This window comes from Podarcis bocagei (assembly GCF_964188305.1).
Source record: "Podarcis bocagei genome assembly, chromosome: 2".
NCBI lineage: Eukaryota > Metazoa > Chordata > Lepidosauria > Squamata > Lacertidae > Podarcis > Podarcis bocagei.
In genome coordinates, this window is record NC_138126.1 from 96,358,477 (window position 1) to 96,381,038 (window position 22,562).

Below are 22,562 nucleotides of genomic sequence, written 5' to 3' on the forward strand. Positions count from 1 at the left end.
GATGGAGGTGGATGGGCTCGAAGTTATGCTTGTTATCGTCAGAGTAAGTATAAGGAGCCAGTGTGGTCCGGTGTCTAAAATGCCAGCCTTGCACTATGGAAATAAGGATTTTAAAGAAACCACAACAACTCAACTATTGTTTCCCTGGGCAAATAGCTACCTCTCAGTTTTTCGCTCCTCCATTTGTGGAAGCAGGGCCAGTAATTGGCTACTTCAGAGAGCGGCTTTGACGGGGAAAGTGCTGAGCAATTGCAAAGCACTTTGTGGATTGTGTTGTGTGCTAAATTATTAGTAATAATGGAGTCCATCTTACACCCAGGAGCAGAAGCTGCAGGCTACTCTTCTCCTTTCTCCAGTGCTGCATTACTGAAGGCAGAGCAGTGGGTCCATTTTGTTCTCAGGAACAAAGAAGACAAAGACAACTGAATGGCTTGCACTTATTATCTGTAAAATCTAAAGCGTTGGGGCGGGGCAACAATGCAATTCAAAACTCTATTACTCTGCAGCCCTTGCGCTTCAACTGATATGTTCATCGCAGCTGTCTTGAGTGCAGAAGGAGCTGAGTTGCATTCAGAAATGTTTCAGGCCATCTCCCATGTGGCAGATGCATTTTTTTAGAAAGCATAGTTGTGATTCCAAACGTGTGATCCAAGTGTGTGCTTAGGTTGCTTATGAGACCTCAATGAAAATAATAGGAAATTTGCACTTTTCCTTTGCCTTTTCTGATGCAGTGTCAAATGCTGAATTTTGCCAGGCCAGGGTGACCATGGATGCATCACCAAAAAGGTATATCTGGTGTGTGTGTGTGTGTGTGTGTGTGTGTGTGTGTAAGTTTTATATTTTAAATAATAATTCAATACATCTCACCACAATGGGGAAGACTGTGAGCTCCGTTTGCTGTTGATAGGCAATTTCTGGGCCCCTGCATTCTCTTATTATGGGCCCCTCTCCTAAAACTAAACTTGAAAAAGAGACCTGTTCTCTGACAGTTCTTCAAACAAACAACAGTCCTCAGCATTGCCAACACAGGCCATTATGCAGGGTAACTCAAGTAGTGTCAATCAAAAGTAGTGTTCTCTAAAGTTTAGAGAACCAGGGTCAGCTAAAGCTCCCTGTTGACCATACCTTCAGTATCAATTCTGGGCCTGCTGAAGTGTAATGCGCAAAACACTCTTAGTGAGAAGGAGAGAGTTGCTGTAAAGGACTCAAAGGGATGGTTGGAAGTTGAACCTGGAAGGCCAATGGCTCCTCATACCTGGCATATGGGATGCAGTGAGCTGTAGTGGGTAAAACGCTGGGACTGAACTTGATCTACATTTGTTTAGCAAGGGGAAGACCTTAGACCAGATGCATGACAGCCTTCCTCAAAGTGATCACCTCCAGATGTTCTTGGCTACAGTTCCCACCATTCCTGATCCATGGCCACACTGGCTGGGGCTGGCAAGAACTGTAGTCCAATTTGGGGTACGAGGCTGGGGAAGCCTGATACATGAGAAACAGGTCAACAGGGCAATTAGAATGAAATCAAGGTTATGTTGTTGAGATTTTCTATTAAAATGTATTACTTTTGCTACTCCTATTGGTGTATCTGAAGGTGAATATTGCAGCAGATCCTGTCTCCCGCAGCATTATGATTGTAAGCCTTTTCTATTCCTGGAATGTTAAAATACAGGAAAATGTCATTACAAATGAGCAAAACTTTAGGAGGGCTGTCCTGGGTTAACTCAGCAGGAAAATGTGTCCTGATTTCAGGTCCCTTCTATTTAACCGTTATGTTTGTTCTTGAACAGATCACTGAACCTGAAGGCTGGAATTTAAAGTACCTCAATTCTCAAGGCTAAAAAAAAAAATCCTGCTTCTGGTTTTATGAACCTTCCTGGCTCCAGCTCTTGATTTAAAGGCCACACTCTTGCAGTAACCAATCCACATTCTCCCCCCCCCCTTCAATATGGTTTATGACTCCCAGCATTGGCCCCTCGTGCTACCAAGGGGAGGGGGGGGACGACTACATATCCTGAACTTTTTAAAAAAAGACACCAATCTATTTAAAATCATGGGGCAAGACTCCACTGGGATATTAGAGCTGTTCCAAGGGAAGATTATGAAAGGTGTAAATTATATCTGGCAAGCATTTAAAGATGCAGTTCTTTGCCCATTTGCCTGGGTGTTAGCCCCATCAAACCCAAAGGGATTTAAAGCTGAGATATGTAGAGGGTTTTGCTGTAAATTATTAGTATTATTAACATCCTGCCAGTCCATCAGTTAAGAAACAAATTCAAATAGCATGGGATGCTGCACAACATGGCCCAAGAAAAGGGCCATGTGAAACAACAACCCCAAGCTCTTTAGTGTGAAAGCCCTGCTCATTCTAAAGCTGCATATCTGACCCCCGAGCCATCTGAAGGCAATCCTGTATAGTGATTTTTTAAAAAAATGTTTACTGTTTTATTATGTTTTTATATGTGTTGGAAGCTGCCCAGAGTGGCTGGGACAACCCAGTAAGGTGTGTGGGGTATATATTGTAAAATTTTCATTATGGAATGGGATGTCCCTATTTTCATCGGAGAAATGTTGGAGGGTATGCATGCCTACTTGAGAGTAAGGCAGCAATTGTATCCCCCCCTTCCATGTTGAAGGTGTGTGCAATGGCATACCTCTCTGTCACCTTCTGCAAGCAAAGAGGAGTGGGGCCGATTTGTTCATTTTTACGCAGGTGGGTAATAAACAAACACTAGCACTAATCAGCCGAAAGCCCCCAAAACAGAATGCTGCAGGGTGCTGACAGCTTCTGAACCAGGTGTGTGGGCAGGGGGAGTGATTCCACAGCAGGAATATAGTGGAAACCACCCAAATAAACCCGCCCCCCCACCTTCTGGCCAGATTGAGCTGACAGGGCCCTGAATGTGACGGTGAATCTGCCTTTCTGCATCTCTCCTCAGCCCCTTGTTAGGATTATTCTGTACACTCCAAAAACCCCACTGCTCACATGCCTATTTGAAACATGTTCCTTTTCTTTCATAGGCACAGTGCTAAATGTTTGGCTTTGAGGGATTTGGACAGCTATAGGAAAAAGAGGCCAGTCAAACATCTGCAAGAATAAGCTGCTGTGTAGAGCAGCTGGCCACCAGAAGCGCCACACTTCTTGCAGTGGGGCCACCAGAGGCCTCCAATCTTATTGCAGTTCAGTCTTCTATTTGTTTTGTTTTTCTCTTCCATTCTTGGATAATCTCTTGAAAATTATGAGGACTTTGTATTCCGCTGCAAGCCACTTGAACAAGCTAGTTAAGTGGAGATGAACTTTCCTATTAGTATTCTGATGATCAGTGCTAATTCAGATGAAATCAGAATTGGCTTCTGGGGGGGCTTTTTAGCTGGAAAATGGGCTATACTTCTAATGAGGCCTAATGGTCAAGATTCCCAGCTGGTACAAAATTGCCACAGCTCAAATAAAAGGCTGCATTTTACTACAGATGGCAATTGGGTCTATTACTCACAGAGAGTTTTTACCAGTTCCATTAACTGTCAGCTGCTCTTTTATCAAAAAGTATTAACTTAGAAATGAGTGTTTGGCTATCGCACTCTCAAATGCTCCTTTCATTTCTTCCAAATGAGGACGTTGTGTCACATTAGCTGTTCCGCAAGAATTTCTGTGAAATGTGCTATGGATGTTTCTGTGGAAACAGACTTCAGAGTTTGAGCCCAAGAAGGCTCATGGAATATTACACTCCCGTAAGCTATATCGGAGTAAGATAATGGCATAGATAGTCTCTGTCATGCTTCTTTGCATCTTTGTCACATAACTATCGAAAAGTGATATTTTAAGACAAATGACTGAACACAATTTAGAGCGAGTTTCAATTTCAGAACCTATTCACCCCTTTCAAATTGTTTAATGGGGGGGCAGATGGGGGGAGCAGATAAGGGGGCCAATGTAGACAGGGGACATACATGCTTGTTGGAATTTAACCTGATCTTATACCAAGGGCCAAGCTACATGTCATGATAAACACATTTTAAAATGAGCACACTTCAGGGCAAATTTCTGTTCATGTGGTGGCGGTGGGAAATGTGGCTGTCCCAGCCATTTCCCCTTCAAAACAAAACTGGTCAGCTGAACGAAGATGGGGAAACCTGATGCCATGGACCAGTTGGGCATAGAGGAATGGTGGAAAGAACCAGCTGGGGAACCCTCAAGGGAAGAAAACTCAGAGCCAGGAGATTGGTGGTGGGATGATGAAGAGTGGTCAGAGATAGAAGAGGGAGATAACCGGGAAAGAGCTTTCCTATAAGAGGGACCAAGTGTGATTTTCTGACATGATTTTCACTCCATACATCTCATATAGAAATTAAGTCACTCACTTAATCCAAGAGTATGACTACGGCAAAGAAATCCCTCCCCATAAGTCTCTCAGCAGACTTTGGAATATTAAGAGTGGCTGCTTTTAAGCGCTTCTCTACAGATCTGTAAAGAGCTGATTGGCCAGAGAACCAGGGTTTGACAGAAATGTCTCTACAAGCCTCTTTCAGTTCACGGAAGTGTAAAATGTGTGAGGGACAGGAAAGAGTATGTGTCTTTGAGGGTGGGGTTTTTTGGGATGGGTGGTTAAAAATTGCCTAACATTCTTATTGGGAGGGCTGTGTCCCAGTAGCCCTAGTGGAAAAGCCTCCTTGTTGTGCTGTTGGTGGAGGAACACTTTTGGCACTATGTATAAAATCATAGAGCTGAAAGGGATGCCACAGGTCATCTAGTCCCAAACCAATGACCCTGAGATTATTGTTCATTGTTCTCTGTTTGTTTTTATGGCATTTTTGTATTTTACGTCTTTGTAAGCGGCTTTGGGAATCTTTTATTGGAAAAAGAATAAATTATTATTATTAATGTAATGTGTGTGTGTGTGTGTGTGTGTGTGAGAGAGAGAGAGAGAGAGAGAGAGAGAGAGAGAGAGAGAGAGAGATTTATAACTATACAGTCCCTGTCTGTAGGTTGTACTGTGTTTTCCTAATAATCAAATGATACCATGGTATTAAGTAGAGTTCACAGAAATGCTGCCATTGGTGCATTCCCAGTCTGCTAGCACATTTTTCTGGTGCCTCGGTAGGCTACCAGCAGTGAAGTAATAAATGCTGTTTGTTTATATATAAGCTTGTTTTGTGGCAATGGTATAAATTCCACCCAAACGTTCTGGGAGCTTGCCAGCTATTGAAATTAAAGTAAATTACTGTAGGTTCTCTCAAATAATTTTTTCCCTGGGACCTTAAAAACGTTTACTAACAAAAATATAGTACTTTTATTCCTGAGCATCAATATTGATTTTCCCTTTATTATTTTTAGATTTATATTTCTGTGTCTTGATTAAGATTCAGCTCACACTGCAGTTTATAATAGACTGACTACAGTATTTATCATCCTTCAAAAACTCCCTGTAAGATATATCTTTCCCCAAGGCAGCTCATTTTCAGTACGAGGTGACTGGGAGTTGACTCTTTTTTATATATCTTTTTTTAAAAAAGTGCGCACATTAATTTAATTCCCCATTCCCCCTGCTTTGTCTCTTGTCTCCAATTTTGCCACTCTGGCTTAGTTATAGCATGTTTATCTCTTTACCGGATGCTGTATCTTTATTGCCTCTTACAAAATGGGCATTACTAAAAGATGAATCTCTTTCTGCTTTGTGCATTGTCTCCGCAGCACAAACTCTAAATACATTCTCAGTGTAATCTGGTATTCTTAGCAGCTCGCTGTCAAAAGCAGTGACTTCAATGTGTGACAAATACAAATGGTAGAAAATAGGCATTTTTAAAGACAGAATGTGAGGGATGTGTTGGAATTGAACTATTATAAAGTATCATTCATTCATGGGTCTCAAAGGTGCATCAATTGCCTTCCTAACCAGGCAGTGAAGAGTGGTTTCAAGGCAGCGTTTGATATTGCTTCTAGTTCAGCTCTTGTCAGGTGACACAAGAGAGCCAATAGTCATCTATCTGGTGGAATCTCTGCTCTGGCTCCTGAGTCTGAGCAACTTGTTCCTTGAGTTGATTTCAGTGTCCATACTTGCCTGCCTGTCCACCTGTTGCTCGTTTTTTTCTCCAGACTAGACAAAGTCATTCCTACTATTATTCCCTGTAGGGAGCTTTCTGGGTGGAAAGTACTCTTCTCACAATTAATTGCAGCACATAACATGCTGGACAGAAGTCCACACACGTCACATGCACCATGAATATTTTTTAACTTTTCTTGTAAGGGTGGGGCCTGAATTTGAGACACTCTTGGCATGGCTATAGGACTTGATGCCCTCCCTCCCATGACATATAATTCTTTTTATTCAAGAAATGAACTCCTATTCATGTAGAGGAAGCCTAAAAGGCCATTCACTGTTAATAACTCATTCTCAAATTGCCCCCCTTAAGAATCAAATTGCTCCCTGGTGGGACATGTGCTCCACGTTGGAAACCATGGGTCTAGACCATCAGGGATGGGGAACCTCTGACCTTTCAGATGTTCTTGGACCAAAACCTCCCATCATCCTTGACCATTGACCATTCTCCAGTGAGAACTGGAGTCTATCACCAGCTGGAGGACCACAGCGTCACCATTCCTGGTTTAGAGATGTGAAGGTCTGGGGGAAACCAGAAAATGTGGAGGGGGGACACACACACCCCATTCTTCTGCAACCCCCATCCTCATTTTTATGGTTTTCTCTCAGGCCTTCTCATCTCTATTCCCAAATGCCAGGAATTCTGTAACCTTATCTTTGTAAAAGTTGCTCCAGCACAGAAACAACCACGAATAAACTTAACTCTCCTATTTCACATAAGAGGCACATTTAAAAAGAAGAAGTCGCCTACCATTTATTTTCCTTCCAGAATAACCAGCCATAGGAAAAACTAGCCCAAGTTTGGCACACTTGTCCCTCCCTCCCATCTCCCCCAGCATACTTTGCTCTCAGCATTTCTGGATGTGCAGGAAACTCCCTGTGCCACGGCTTTCATCTGTAAATGGTCTGAGATAGTATGACAACCCTTGGCTCCAAATGTCCGCAGTCAACAGTTTGCCACCAAATGTTAATGCAGAGAGAAGCTTCCCATGATAAATGCACTCTCCAATGCATTGAAATTTAGTGCCAGAAAAGAACAAAGGGGAAGAAATGCTGAGGAATTAGCTCTCAGGGAAAAGGAAGGAAGGAAGGAAGGAAGGAAGGAAGGAAGGAAGGAAGGAAGGAGAGAGAGAGAGAAAGTGAGGTTTAGTGGGAAATTAAGGAACCATCATAAGTATGAAAAAACAACAATCCCGCAATAATTTTCAAGATGAAGCCCCAAATTATTTTTAACATGAAACGTTAATAGTGCATCTTGTAAACACTGTTGTGGATCAATGAACTGAGATTTGGCCTTACCCAGAGGTTTCTCAGGGAGGAACTCAAAGTACTGTTGAGGAGATCTTTCTGTCAGCACGAGCGTTTCAGCTTGCCAGACAGAACTATTTCCCCTCTCCTCCACCTGGGTTCCCCCAATGCATGCAGAGCCAATTTGAGGGTGGGGGACATGCAGGAGGAGGAGACACAAACAAACCCTGTTGTGCTAGTGAAAAAAAATCCTTATGCGGGCTTTCACTAGCAGAACTCATTAATTGAATCTGGCCACTGAAAAGTTGCACCGTTCTCAGGCCTACTGCTACATATTGTTATGGTTTGGGAGGGTTTGGGTGGGTAGGCTGTATGCCTGAGCCCCCTTCTGATTCCTGGATCCAGGACAGATTCAATTTCTGGAATAGCCAGGCTAGCTTTTGATGAGGTAATGGCCCTTTAAGTACGGGACACTAAGGTAACAAAGTGGCTCTGTGCCAGAGGGCAAATGGGGGGGGGGGGCTCCCTCAACTCACTGATAGTTAGAAACACAAAGGGCAGAGTTGAGTTATGTGAGCTAGAAGAAGTAGGTTGGGAAGCCAGGGAGACAGAACCATGCCCAAGTCCTGTTTGAATCCAAGGCTGTGACTATGGGAGAAACAAGACCTCCCTTGGAGTGTAGATGCTGCAAACTGTCCCTCCTAGGCTCAGATTGTATATATGTGTGTAAATACACCATATATCATAAAGATACCACAGCCTCTGCTGTCCCTCATTCTGAAGGAAACTGAATCCTGGCTAAGCATCTGGAACCCCTGGAATCTCGCACCGCTCAGAGATTGAGGTGGCATGCTGCAATATGTAAAGTGGAAATAGAAGCAATATCTCTGCCAGGGATGTTTGGAGAATGAAGATTTCTATATGTGAGGATTTATGCATATACTTTTGCATCGTGTGCATGATTGATGAATAATGTTCAGATATTGTGAAGTATAACCTACTTTGGGACATAATCTAGGCTGGGAATCAATAATGTCAGTGGAAGCAGAAAATCTCTATGTGGCTCCGGTCCACCCATCAATTAAACTATATGGTACTTGACTTAAAACTCTTGAATGCAATTCACTTTAACTTTTAACACTACAAAGGGAAGTTCCACACTTGAACATCTCATTCATGGAGACTCATTGGCTCCTGAGATGTGTACTCATGGGAGAATGGCACTTCATATGCCACAGCAAAATCACACTCTCATTCCTCTGTCATACTGATATTAATTGCTGCATGGGGAAAATAAAATATGAAACAGTCATGATCCTAATATAAGGTGTGTGGTTTATGTGACCAACATTTCAAAAAATTAAAAACAGACAACAGACATTGGACAACTGGGGTGTGGATGAGCCCTAAGTGACTATAATGTGTATCAAAGCATCATCATCATCTCTGATAACCACTTAGAATAGCCAAATTTGGTTATCAGTTTGGGAATCAAATAAGGCTGGACTCAGAGAACTTCTCAGGTACAGAGAAGTATATTACTTTGTCATTTTAAAAAATAAAACAAAACAACAGCAACAGACTACAGTGGTACCTCGGGTTAAGTACTTAATTCGTTCCGGAGGTCCATTCTTAACCTGAAACTGTTCTTAACCTGAAGTACCACTTTAGCTAATGGGGCCTCCCGCTGCCGCTGCGCCGTCGAAGCATGATTTCTGTTCTCATCCTGAAGCAAAGTTCTTAACCTGAAGCACTATTTCTGGGTTAGTGGAGTCTGTAACCTGAAGCGTATGTAACCTGAAGCATCTGTAAGCCAAGGTACAACTGTAATAGAGACCTGTGCTCACAGCTTTCAAGGAGCTGCAGAACCTTGAAAGAGTCCGGTGACAACAAAAGTTACTCTCTCATTGCAAATTACACCTGTGGGGGCCCCATTCTGCATTGGAACTATAGTGGGGGCTAAGAAGTAAATCCCCCTTCCTTCATATGTCATGGTTCATCCCCCTGCCCTGAAATGCCTGCATACGTTTTGCAAAAACCCACACAATTACTAATTCTTCCATGAATGTGGCAAGCACAGGATCGCCACTTTCCCTTCCTTTTATCTGCAGCTCTTCTCCTGTGTCTGACCTGCAGGAATTAAACAAGTGAACTAAGCATTATTCTTCGCTTTATCTCCGTGCCAAGAAAAGCTTCCCTTGCAATTTTATGCTGTTAAAGGCACAGGACCAAGGAAACAATGTGGCGGCTCTTGCCACACACCAACAGATGCATCTATTTGGGAATCTTTGTCGGGGCCAAACTCTAGCACTGTCGGCAGCCTCTGAAGTCATTGTAGTCCGCTGCCAACTACCCCTGACATCCTGTCGCGATTTCAGCATGGATAATGAATGAACGGGGACATGCTGTCTCTACTCTAGTTCCCTCTCCTCATTTTGATGCAACAGCAGCCATTCTTCACCACTCACTGGCCCAGAAGCCCCTGCTGTGCCCTGTTGCTGCTGCTGCCTGGGGATTGCTGTCATGTTTCCACCCAGGAAGAAGTAGCTGCATCTGAGCGAAGTGATGGATTGCCCAGGCACTCTACGGAACACCTAGAGGTTCCATTCTCATTCTTCTTCATGAAGGGGTGTTGAAAGCGAGCTGTTCTAATTTGATTTGGGATCTGCGTTTAAGTAGCAGAGACTTCTTCAAAAAAACAATTTGGATAAAAGTGGTGCTACAGATGGTGTGTTCCAGGAGCCCTGAACAAGAAAACAACATGCCAGTGCTATTAATTAGAAACCTCAAATGAGGTTTGCCTTGAAATTAACACCTTTTTATTGCATCTGCTTGCACCTAAACATCTGAAGAATTAAAAAGTGCTTGCCAGTCTCAGTTCCCCTGGTTCCAGAGAACGAGAGAGGTGAAAGAGAAGTTAAATCACAGCAAGGATGGAATGTGTCATACATATGCGCGCACACACACACACACACACACACACACACACGGCAAAGCTGTCCTATTTATGTTCCACATACCCCCTCCAAATAACTATATGCCATGGGTGAGGGTAAGCTCAGTTCACCCCAGCCTACCAAGAAAACAGCAATACAGTGGTACCTTGGGTCAAGAACTTAATTTATTCTGGAGGTCCGTTCTGAACCTGAAACTGCTCTTAACCTGAAGCACCACTTTAGCTAATGGGGCCTCCTGCTGCCGCCGCACCACCATGAAGTTTCTGTTCTCATTCTGAAGCAAAGTTCTTAACCTGAGGTACTATTTCTGGGTTAGTGAAGTCTGTAACCTGAAGCACCTGTAACCTGAAGCGCCTGTAACCCGAGGTACCACTGTATTCTCCTACACACTGAAAGAGCAAACGAGCTCGACTGGCAAAGCCTAAGAAAGAGTTTAACATTGCTGCATCTAGTCCTGAAGTGGAGATCAGTTCCAAGCCACTGCAACTCCAAGTCACTAGGATGCCTTGACCAGAAACTCAAAGCAGGAACTAGGCTCAGGAGTATGAATTCAATTCAGGATAGTAGCTTTGCACCAACTGGTAATTATTGTCCCTGGAAACCTGGTACTCTGTGCAATGGCAAAGCTCTGGTTCTGGGAATCAGGAGGCTGGGTTCATGACTCCTCTCTCCCTGGTCATGAACCAGTTGTCTACAGGAGTTTGACATTTTGCCCCACTCTCTTTTACATGGGTTAATGCACATTGGGACTTCCTCTAGGTTTTTCTTGGTATTTGCCACCAGCCACTTATATCCTATCCCCCCCCCAACCCAAAGGCAGAGATTCCCTCCTAATGGCTTAAGAGGGTAGACTGTGGGTGGGTTCTCCTCTTCCTTTCGGAATGGAGTTATTCCAATTTCCCAGTCCCCACTTCTAATCTGGCCAGCAATGTTTATAGAGCGCAGGTGGGGGATGTGGTGCCATCCAGTGATGACTGGACTGCAGCTCCCATCATTCCTGACCATCAGCCACCCTCACTACGGCTTTTTATAGAACATGTAGGCACTCAGGGTTGCTCTTGCTTTTTAATTGCATCATAACAGACTAGAATGTTTGCCAATGAAGTACCTTAAACACAGAAAGAGGACAAGCAATTTAGACAAAAGGAACTACAAGAGAATTTGACTATTCCACTTTGGCTCAAGCATTACATTAATTTGCAGAGCTGGTCCTAAGACTTAATTACTGGGCTAAAAAGACAGGGTGCTTCTCTCTTGACATTAAAGGACATTGACAGCATTTCCTTAGGATGGGCAGTGTCTGACACAAAGCCCCATCATGGGAAGACTGCCTTCTCTCTCTCTCTCTCTCTCTCTCTCTCTCTCTCTCTCTCTCTCTCTCTCTCTCTCTCTCTCTCTCTCTCCAGAGCTGGAATGTTTCCTATAGAAACACAAGGGCGTAGCTATTTGCCAATTTGGGATCAACACTGCCAAGACTGGGCATTAATTACCAAGGGCAGATGAGAGAGGAGAACAGGGAGAACTATCTGTCCAAACAGATATTCCTTTAGCTATCACCACTTAACTGAGCCTTGTTCAGGTGAACAGAAAGATGCATCCTGTGCTGAAGGCACTTCCCTAGAGCACTCCTGGCCTACAATTAATCAGGGAATCAAGGGGTCAGCTCTTCTTCTTTTCTTCTGGCTTATAAGTAACAAGTGCATCTGCATGTATCCCAAGCAGTATTAGAAACACTAAAGAGCAATTTTGTCTAGGCAGCACAGACATGGCCTTTCTCTCCTGCAGCAGGGGAGCTTCAATTAAGCTAAGGGAGCCACTGGCGGAGGAAGAGGAATGTGGGGGGGCTGCCCCTCCCACCTGCTCTGGGCGCCACGCCCTTGCAGGAGGCATGCCACACCCCCAGGACACATGCCACGCCCCCAGGATGTGTGCCACGCACTTGCAGGCAGCACACCACACCCTCAGGACGTGTGCCAGACCTGCCCCCGCCTGCTCTCCACCCCCCGGTGCCGGAGCATGAAGCTCCGCCACTGAAGGGAGCACTGTGGTAGCAGGTACAGTGGTTTCTGCTCTGGTAACAAGACATTCCTACTTGTTATTACATCGTGACGGGCATAATAAGCCACAAATGCAACTGTCAAATTCCCACTCAGTCAAGAAGCTCCCTGGGTGACCTTGGTCCAGTCAACATCTAAGCTAACCTACTTTACAGGGTTGAAGTGAGGATAAAATGGGGAGGGGGGCAGTATATTTGAATGAGAAACTACCCAATTCAAACGTCTCAAACCAATATGTGAACTGAAACACAGCCACCTTCGCATTTCAGATTTTAGAATGCAGTTCTCAAACAAAACCAATGTGTTCAAAAAAAAAGGTGTTTATCAGGGGAAAGTGTGCATATAACTGCATATATTGGTGAAGATAATATACAAAAATATTGTGGTATGTTCAGTGCTTTTCTTCTAGAAAAATAGGTGCTGGTAGTCACCATGAAGTTGTTACAGTAAGTGCCACACTTTTAAACAACAACAAAAAGAGGTGCCGGTACTGCGTACCCTTCCCCCCTCCCACCCAATACATCTTTATTGGTTTTTAACAACAGAAATGCTTTCTTAAAGTAAAATCACAGCATAAAGTTTCAGTTTCAGTTATATACCAGCGATAGAAGACCTTCATGTAGTTTTCCTTACCCTTGAGTACCCCCTGGGGGGGGGAGCACTGGGTACATTAGTCACAACTATATACAAAAGTGAGCTTCAGAGAAATTCACACTAAATTGCTGCTGAATTTTCATGGTGAGTTATTTTAAAAAGAACTGAAGATTGCTGCAGAAATATGGAGAAATGAATTTAAGATTGGAAAAATGAGAAACTGAGGAAAACCAAAGTTGGCATATTCGTCTCTCCTTACCCTGAGCTCCAGTTATCTAGGATAAAAAGGTAACAAAGAAAACAAAGACATCCGATTTCTGAGACAAGTGCCAAATTCAGTGAAACTATTTGTCAGAAGAGACCTGAAGAATACCCTGGATTCCTTATGCACTTTGCAGTCTCTCCATCATACAGGTGTATCCATAGCATGTAGGTAAGGAGCTGCTCTCCCTAGATAGCCATCATAGGCAGCAGGCTAGATCCCACTGGATCCTGAACCCATGACTTGGGAATATCAAGCAGCTGTTCTTACACATTCACATGCCATCCTTACACACAAACAGCATTTGGGAGTAAGCTTTGTTGTCTGCCATTTCTTTTTCTGCTGTTCTCGGCTGTTTCAATGTTTTATATATTGATTTTTGCTGTTTAAATGTGGTCATGGATTTTAATTAATTTTATTTGACTGGCTCGGCACCCCACTTTCAGAGAGCCAACTGAAAAGCAGTATAGAAATTTCGCAAACAAGCAAACAAACATCAGTGCACCCACAAGAGCAGCTGATCAATAAATTGAAAATCCTGCCAACAGTATCCAGCCCCATCTGTTTCTAGGTCTTGCGCCCTAATAGTCCCTTACATCCTTGAGAATTTTTTTAATGTTCATAACCGTTCTGTAATGCCTTCGTAACAAAGCAAACAGCTAGGGAGATCTTGTTTCAAATCAGCTGAAACCCATTTAACTAATAAATCCAGAGGTTTCAAATGCCTGCATTTACTTCAAGATTATTATTGTTACTATTTGGTCAAGTGCATCTGAGTTTAGAGATGGAGATAAACACCCTATTTTTCCACAAATCTACGTGATCTGTGAATTTGAATGTGCCACTTCATTTGTCTCTCTACCACTGTATAAAAGGGTAAAGGGACCCCTGACCATAAGGTCCAGTTGTGACCGACTCTAGGGTTGCGGTGCTCATCTCGCTTTATTGGCTGAGGGAGCCGGCGTACAGCTTCTGGGTAATGTGGCCAGCATGACTACGCCACTTCTGGTGAACCAGAGCAGCGCACAGAAACGCCGTTTACCTTCCCACCGGAGCGGTGCCTATTTATCTACTTGCACTTTGATGTGCTTTCAAACTGCTAGGTTGGCAGGAGCAGGGACCGAGCAACGGGAGCTCACCCCATCGTGGGGATTCGAACCGCTGACCTTCTGATGGGCAACTCCTAGGCTCTGTGGTTTAACCCACAGCACCACCTGCATCCCCCTACCACTGTATGAAGTGCCCTAAATGATTATCCAGAGCTAGCTTTGACTTCTCATATAGATAACTCACATAACCCATTTACAGGTCATATCATTTCTGGTGGCCTGAATGTCTGTTTCCCTTTCAAAGATTAGAAGAGAGAAAAAAAGCATGCCAGGGAGCATTGGTTCTGGCTTGCACCCATGACTGAGAGGGCTGACATCACATGCACAGCGCCCTGACATCACACAACATCATGACGTCACAAGCACGACATTGTGACGTCCAACACGTGATGTTGCATGATGTCGTGAGATTGCTGCTGGATATTGAGGGGGCTGAGCCCCCTCCTTAAAACTTTGGGGGTCTAAAGTTCCTCTGCCCCCAGAGCTGGCACCCCTGCCAAGGATACCTTTGATCTAGAGGCCAACAAGCTTTCAGATGGAGAAAAGTGTGGCTAGTGGGGTGAGGAGGAGGAGGAGAAGAATTTGCCAAAGCAAACCTGCAGTCAACTGAATACTCTGCCACCCAGTTATTTGCTACTAACTTAATCAAAACTTAACTTCAAAGCAGATTGCTGCTGCATTATAGAGGAAATTGGCAGCTCTCTCCTTCAAAAGCAGGCTTGGACCATTGAACTGGAATGAAGCCAAAGACCAGGGGCTTATTAAGTCCTTTGCTTCTTATTGGGGCTTAGAAGAAGTAATGGTGTGCAGATATCTCTCTGTACTACAACCCCTGAGGGAAAAGAAAATAAGATAATTGGGAAGGAGCAAGACTGGGCACCACCATCGATTTCAGCTGCATCGTCCAGATAAAAAGCGGCTTAGCACCTTTGGAGCTCTCCATGGTGCTGTATTGTATCATACAGCAACACAATTTTCAGCACTTTCCCCGTGTGTGTGTGTGTGTGTGTGCTACAAGCAAAATGCATTAACTTCATAAAACCTTCTCATACGTTATTGATGTCCAATATCTGCTAAATATTCAATGTCTCAACGCCTGAAGTCAATTTTGACTTCCAATATTTGATAGACTATGCATGCTATTTAATATCTATTTGGTGATTGATTGTATTAATATTTGACCTTCAGTCATTCCTAACCTATATTCTATAGCCTACAGCAAGAGCATTTGATATTCTGCATGTAATATGCACATTCAGGAGCAATTCCATACACTTTTACCAGGGAATGATTCCAGTGGGGTTTACATCTTATTAGACTTGCACAGGATTGTGTTGTCATCCTGGCTGGTTTGAGTTATTCCAGAGTGAGACTTGAAGCACTACAAAAACTGCAAAATCTGTTTCACCTGAGACCTTGGGAAGACAGGAAATTTGCATGAGTATCACCTCTAAGTCCCTGAAAGCCTGTTCAGAGGCAGTTTTAGGGTAGCATGACCAGTTCAGCAGTACTGGGTATCAGAGCTGCAGGGGGCGCTGCAACAATGATGTAGATGGAGCATAAGAGACAGGGGGTGCCATATTTTAGCATTTCACAGGCCCCCTCTAAAATTTGAGAGCCCAAAGTCTGCCACTGGCGTGTTGACCTCCCACCTGGAAAGGTTTTTGCTTCATTTAAATTCCAATGAAATTGAGTATGACCGGATAGTTGTGAAAAAAGAAAGACCCATTAATTTTATTGAGGTCACTTCAGCCCAACTAACTTTCTTCAGATTGGAGCCACTGTTTGTTCACAGCCTAAGTAAGCAAGGGAAATTTATTGTCTGAATACACAAAATACTTTGAAGTGGATAATGAGTGAGAAAGAGAGGGGAGGGAGTTAGTTTGTTTGTTACTAGATGATTGTGGTGTTAATTACTTTGGATATTAACTTTGTTCCATGACAGCGCCCAACTTTTTTGTTCTTTAAAAAATGTTGTTTCCATTGTTAACAATTGCACAGTCATCAGAAACTAACCATGCACACTCTCAAGAGCGAGATCAAGTTGAAATCAAATTAAAAGCTCTACATTTCAAAACACACAGTCAATCCATCATACAAATTAACTGACGTTGTTAGCCTTAGTAAAAACTGAATTGCACTTCCAGTCATTATTTTAAAACCAATCATTTATGTGGAGGTAATTAGTCATTTTATGGTGCCTACAGAATTTCTGATTCCATTCCTTCTGGAGATGCTGTTTGATAGTAACTTATTAAAGGGTATTTACCTCCCTACCCACACAGTCCGCAGCTGATTCGTGGATCAGATTCCGGCAGATAAATAATTTATTTAACTGGATTGCTGAAGATCAAGACAGTGCTTGAATCTCAAAACCCTCCACTCTCCAATACTAAATGCCAATAGGAAAAACCCACAATTTAAAACCTAGTGCTATTGAAGAGAGTTGCCCCCTCAAGAAATAGACTTTACAACTAACATTAATGATACAGTAGCTGTTGCACCACTCATCAGTGCCCTTGACCCTTCTCCATCACTTGCAGGGAGCAATACTGAAACCTTGCTTGCTAAGCAGGGTGGACCATTAACCATGAAGGTAATGTCCGGTTCTCTGGTTAAAAAATAGCAACCCATCTAACGATTTAAGCCAGGGACTGGGAATTGATGGTCTTCCAGGTGTTATTGGCCTCTAGCCAGCGGTGTGCGGTCAGTGGACTAGAGCAGTGTTTCCCAACCTTTTTTGGGCAAAGGCACACTTGTTTGATGAAAAAAATCTCGCGGCACACCACCATTACAGCCCCGTGACGTCAGCGCGCAGCGTCACGCCGGGAGGGACGCACAAAAGTGAAAGTTTTCAATTTTTTTCCCTCCCCCTTGCCGGGGAACCTCCAAGCTTTGGGGGTGGGGGGGGAGGAGGCAGCAAAGCGAGGGACTGAGGGACCCTAACCCTAACCCTAACCCTAACCCTCACCGATCACCCGGGAAAGCATGCGAACGAGGAGCCCCCGTGTCCTGCTCCCGGCAGCGGACGGCACAAAGCGAGGAGGCCTGGACAAGGCAGCACGCTCCCCGCTCTCGCTGCATCGGGGCTTTTCTCCTCCAGGCCGCTTTCGAAGTCCCCTTCTCCGCTCCCAAGAGCCGGAGCCGCTGCTTCCAGGCCCTGTCCTAGCCCCGACTTGTGGCCTCACTTCGAGGAGCGCCTGTTGCTGGGGACGGGGCTGCATCCCCCTCAGCCGCCGCCTCGCTTCCTTCCAGGAGACCCGACGGCTCCCCCTCTCCCGCTCACCCTCCTGCGCCCGCAGCAGACCGAGACGCCCCCGCCCGGCTCGGCCCTACCTGGGCGCCTCCAAGCCCGGCCGGCTCCGCGTCGCGCTCCACGCCGGGCAGCTGCAGCGGGGGCGCGCGGCGGCCCGGCTGAGCGCGCCCCGGAGCCGCCGCGCCGTCGCTCGCGAGTCCCTCCGAGAGCCCTCGGGACTGACTCCGGAGTCGCGAGGCGGCGCGGCGCCCAGGGAAGGGGCGGCTTCCCACAAGTCCTCCGGGAAGCAAACGCCCTCGCCCGCCTCCCTCCAGGCAACATCTCGCGGCACACTAGGCAACATCTCACGGCACACTAGTGTGCCGCGGAACACTGGTTGGGAAACACTGGACTAGAGGGACTAGGCTAATCCCCTAAATGTTCCCCTGGAACCTCCTTCCCAAAGCCCAGAAAGCTTCTGCCCGGCTTAGAGAGGGAGGCACAATGCTCCAGTGAGTCCAGGAGCCCTCCTGCCTCCTTCCCAAAGCCCAGGAAGCTTCTGTCTGGTTTAAGGAGAGAGGTGAGATGTTCACTTCTGTGACCCTCCCTGCCCCACCGCATCACCCTCGCAAGCAGGTGGCTCTGGCTCTAACTGTTCTCCTTCGGAAAAATCCACCACATGCCACTGCCTCCAGCTCCCATTAGCCCCAAGAAGAACAGCCAACAGTAAGAGATGGTGGAAGTTCTAGCCCAAGAACGCCAGTAGGGCCACAGGTTGACCACCTCTGAATTAAGCTATATTCCTGAACCCATAATATGCTGGCCAAAGGCCTGCCATCAGAATCAAAGAGCTGAGGAATCAGAGCATGCAGCAGCTGGAGTAATCAGTCCGTATGAACTCCATATGCAGATCTGGGTTTCACCCACTTCTTGGATCCAGGAAAAGAGGAACCTGTATCAATGAATGCTTCAGGCCAATGTTTCATATCTACTGGTACTACTAACCTGTCCATAGGGAAATGTGTCTCCTCCGCTTTCCGGAAGTCCGTGCTATTCTCCAGCCTGGCTAGCACATCCATCCTCTTCACCATCATCTCCAGCATGTCACTCATCTTCCGCAGCACCCCTCTGGACTCCAGAGCACCCATCACTGCAGCCATACAAAAAAGCAAGAGGAAAGGACGGTAAGGACGTTCTGCAGTGGTCCTCAGGAGGCAGCAGAAAAGCGTTCAGACAGGTGTGTGAAGTCGAAAGGCAATAACTGATTTTATAGTGAAAAGGATCATAGTGGGGTGTGCAGTATTGCTTGAATAATGTAATACTTTCCAGTGGGCTGCATCCAGCTAAGTGACACTTTTGTGCACTTGGGGGGGGTGTGGTCCAAATGAATACAGTGGTACCTCGAGTTACAGACGCTTCAGGTTACAGACTCCGCTAACCCAGAAATAGTACCTCGGGTTAAGAACTTTGCTTCAGGATGAGAACAGAAATCACGCGGTACCTCAGGTTAAGAACAGTTTCAGGTTAACAACGGACCTCCAGAATGAATTAAGTTCTTAACCCGAGATACCACTGTAAAAAATCCCTGTTCATGTTGATTAACTTCAACAGGTTTACTCTGAGTATGTCTAATGCTGTATACAATATTGTATATTTATTATTATATTATATTATATTCACAACATAAATAATATAAATGATTCAATATATCTAACATTTAGGCTGCAATCCTAGTGTATATGCACCTGTGTATAAGTCCCATTGAATTCCCTGGGAGTTACCTCTGAGTAAACATGCTCTGGAGTGCATTGTAGAGGTTATCAGCTTCCATCATATAATGTGTCTGTACTAAGAGCCTTTAGCACAATGGTTGAATATCAGTTCCCATTAACTCAAGGGTGAGTTGGGAGTAAATGCACCGATACAGTCAGGCACTACATTGTATGAAGATAAGATGTCATCTGCCATGTTTTATGCTGACCCCGCTTTTTTAAAAAAATGCTGACCCTACCATTTTATGCTGACTCTACCATTTTTAGAAAACAAAACGCTGCCCTTTAAACACTGGGGTGACCTGGTGAGTCACCCTGAAGCTACACCTATTGTCTTTTATTTTCTCTCTTTTGGTAATGCACAAGAGACCTTATGATGAGGTTAGAGGGCAGAGAATTAGTTCCTATTGCATAATGCTAATACTCATTAAACTTATCATTCCACTCTCATAGACTCCTTTTAAAGAAGGTACAACACATTTTCATTTACACAGCAGCAGGGGTTAGAGCCTGCTGAGAAGCAAACTGACACAGTTATGTAACACATATTTTGTAGCACAAAACACAGATCCACAACCAGAAGCTGAATTTCTGGATGTCCCAGACAAGCAAAGCAAACAATCACCAAGTTACAATTGTCTTGGAGTACAGATGCAATGGCAAGAAAGTATATCATGGATTTTGGTGTATTTTAATGTGTCGATTGCACTTGAAATGTACTTGCTCTGGTGTGAGCTGGAGTCATCAAACAGTGGTATAAGAATATCATTGGATTTGTGTGTTTCCTCCATGAAGCACAGGAACCCTATCAGTAAGAATCTTGGCTATCCTATCATAAATAGAGACTTATGGATTCATTCAGCTAAACCTTCTCGCTAACTATTTTGATTCAAGCAGAAGGCAATTCGCTACAAAGCTGAACTCCACTCACCAGGGATAACAGCCCTGTTTTTTGTTTACATTGTCACTTTTCCTGGGTCGAGAGGTTTTGCTAGGGTTGCCAACTTATTTGTGAGCTCTGCTCCAGTGCCTTTAAGAGCAGCCTGATGTGCAAAAATTAAGGAGGTGACTTTTCCCTATCACTTTATAAACAAGCAAATGGGGTGGGCGGAAGTCACCTCCTTAATTTCTGTATTTCCAGCTGCTCCTAAAGGCACTGTTGCTCCCCCACATGGAATCAGGATGCCATACACCACAATATGAAACATAATTAACTATTTAACTGCCAGATTCCATTTCATTCTTCCGTGCAGGTATCCTGCCTCACTACCTAGTCCTCTCCACTCTGGATTCAAGCATTGGGTTTGTTAAAAAAATGGTTCCCTGTTCTGCCTTGCCAAAGAACCTTAGAGATGTGCTGAGGAAGCCCTGACAGCTTCAGCATCACATACCTTGGCAGTAAACCTCATGAGGAGCCAGCAGCTCTAGCACTGCCCAAGGATGAGCTGGTAAGATGTAAGAGATTTTGTTTTAGTTAGACCTCTTGTCACTCAGATGCCTCAGGGGTGTGTATACCATCAGAAGAAGAAGAGGAGTTTGGATTTGATATCCCACTTTATTACTACCCAAAGGAGTCTCAAAGCGGCTAACAATCTCCTTTCCCTTCCTCCCCCAAAACAAACACTCTGTGAGGTGAGTGGGGCTGAGAGACTTCAAAGAAGTGTGACTAGCCCAAGGTCACCCAGCAGCTGCATGTGGAGGAGCGGAGACGTGAACCCGGTTCACCAGATTACGAGACTACTGCTCTTAACCACTACACCACACTGGTAGATTTTTTGCGCTCTATCCCTCCACACTGCTTGATGTGACCTAATTATCTGGAAGCTAAATAAAGTGAAGCAGGCCAAATTAAAACCAAATTAAGCCCCTCATTGATAGAACAAAGGAGATAAAAACAACTCTCTCTTCAGGACCAACCAAAACAAGTGAGCCAAAACAAAGAAGAAAAAATTATGGCTAGGCCTCAATAGGGGTTGGGGAAAGGAAGCTCTAAATGCTGCCCAGAAGGGGATCTAGACAACTTAAACAGATGTGGTCATGCAGCTAAACTTTTCTTAGTTGGGCCAGACCAAACTCAAGAGCCAGGTTTCCCCTGCTTTGCTCCCCTGCTCATGCTACCCCAGGAAGCAAAACACCTCCCTCTGCTGTTCAAAACTCAGCTCCTCAAATGCTTAAGCAAATCATAAGTGGAAGTGAATTCTCAGGGCAGCCATTCACATAAGCAGCCGCCAGGTCCCCCAAGGACTTCTCCATACATAGTTTTTATTTGAATCTTGCCTTGAGCAATCCCAAATGTTCATGAGCAGCAAAATGGTACTGAATGCACCACAATCCAGTACGGAATAAAATAAAGTCTGCCAAAAGCTTGCAATCAAAATGAAACAGGGAAAGTAGAAGGGAGCGAGCAAGAAGAAAAGTGGAATGATGGAATTATTCGAAAAAGAAATGTGTGCCTAATATTAAAAAACAAAACAAACAAGCCATATAGTTCAGTGTTCTTCAAACTTGACGCCCCAGATATTTTGGACTCCCAACTTTCACCACCCTCAGCCAGCTTCACCAATGATCTGGGATAATGGAAACTGCATCTAGAGAACCAAATCTGAAGAATACTGCTGTGGGATATATATAATAGCATTTGGATACAGAGTTGACTTGGGCTGTGTGCACGTTGTTTTTTAAATGAACAGAAGCTCTCTGGCCAAAATCAGCAACTGAAGCTTTTGCAATCAGTCTGTTCCTCTGCAAGAGAACACCTGCCTTTTACAGGCATAGGGCTGCTGTCCTTTAAAATTGTGGAAACCCTAATCAAAACACATCCCTGTTTAGAAAAGGGATATTTGGCTATTTAAGACACAACAGTCCTCCAGGAACTGCTTCACTGAAATGAAATAATAATAATAATAATAATAATAATAATAATAATAATTTATTTCTACCCCGCCCATCTGGCTGAGTTTCCCCAGCCACTCTGGGAGGCTCCCAATCGAGTGTTAAAAACAATACAGCAGTATTGCCTTCAGATGTCTTTTAAAAGTAAGATAGATGCTTATTTCCTTGACATCTGATGGGAGGGTGTTTCACAGGGCGGGCGCCACTAGCGAGAAGGCCCTCTGCCTGGTTCCCTGTAACCTCACTTCTCACAATGAGGGAACCGCCAAAAGGCCCTTGGCGCTGGATCTCAGTGTCCGGGCTGAACAATGGAGGTGGAGACGCTCCTTCAGGTATACAGG

At 44.6% G+C, this 22,562-nt stretch overlaps 1 protein-coding gene across 1 annotated transcript in view; it reads right to left on the reverse strand.

Moving 5' to 3' along the window:
- The window catches only part of MGAT5B (alpha-1,6-mannosylglycoprotein 6-beta-N-acetylglucosaminyltransferase B), a 180,437-nt gene that overhangs the window by 86,779 nt on the left and 71,096 nt on the right, over positions 1–22,562 (reverse strand). Inside the window, exon 3 of the mRNA XM_081185361.1 lies at positions 18,563–18,707. Coding sequence (XP_081041487.1) covers positions 18,563–18,707 — 145 coding nt within the window. The remainder of the gene's footprint in view (positions 1–18,562; positions 18,708–22,562) is intronic.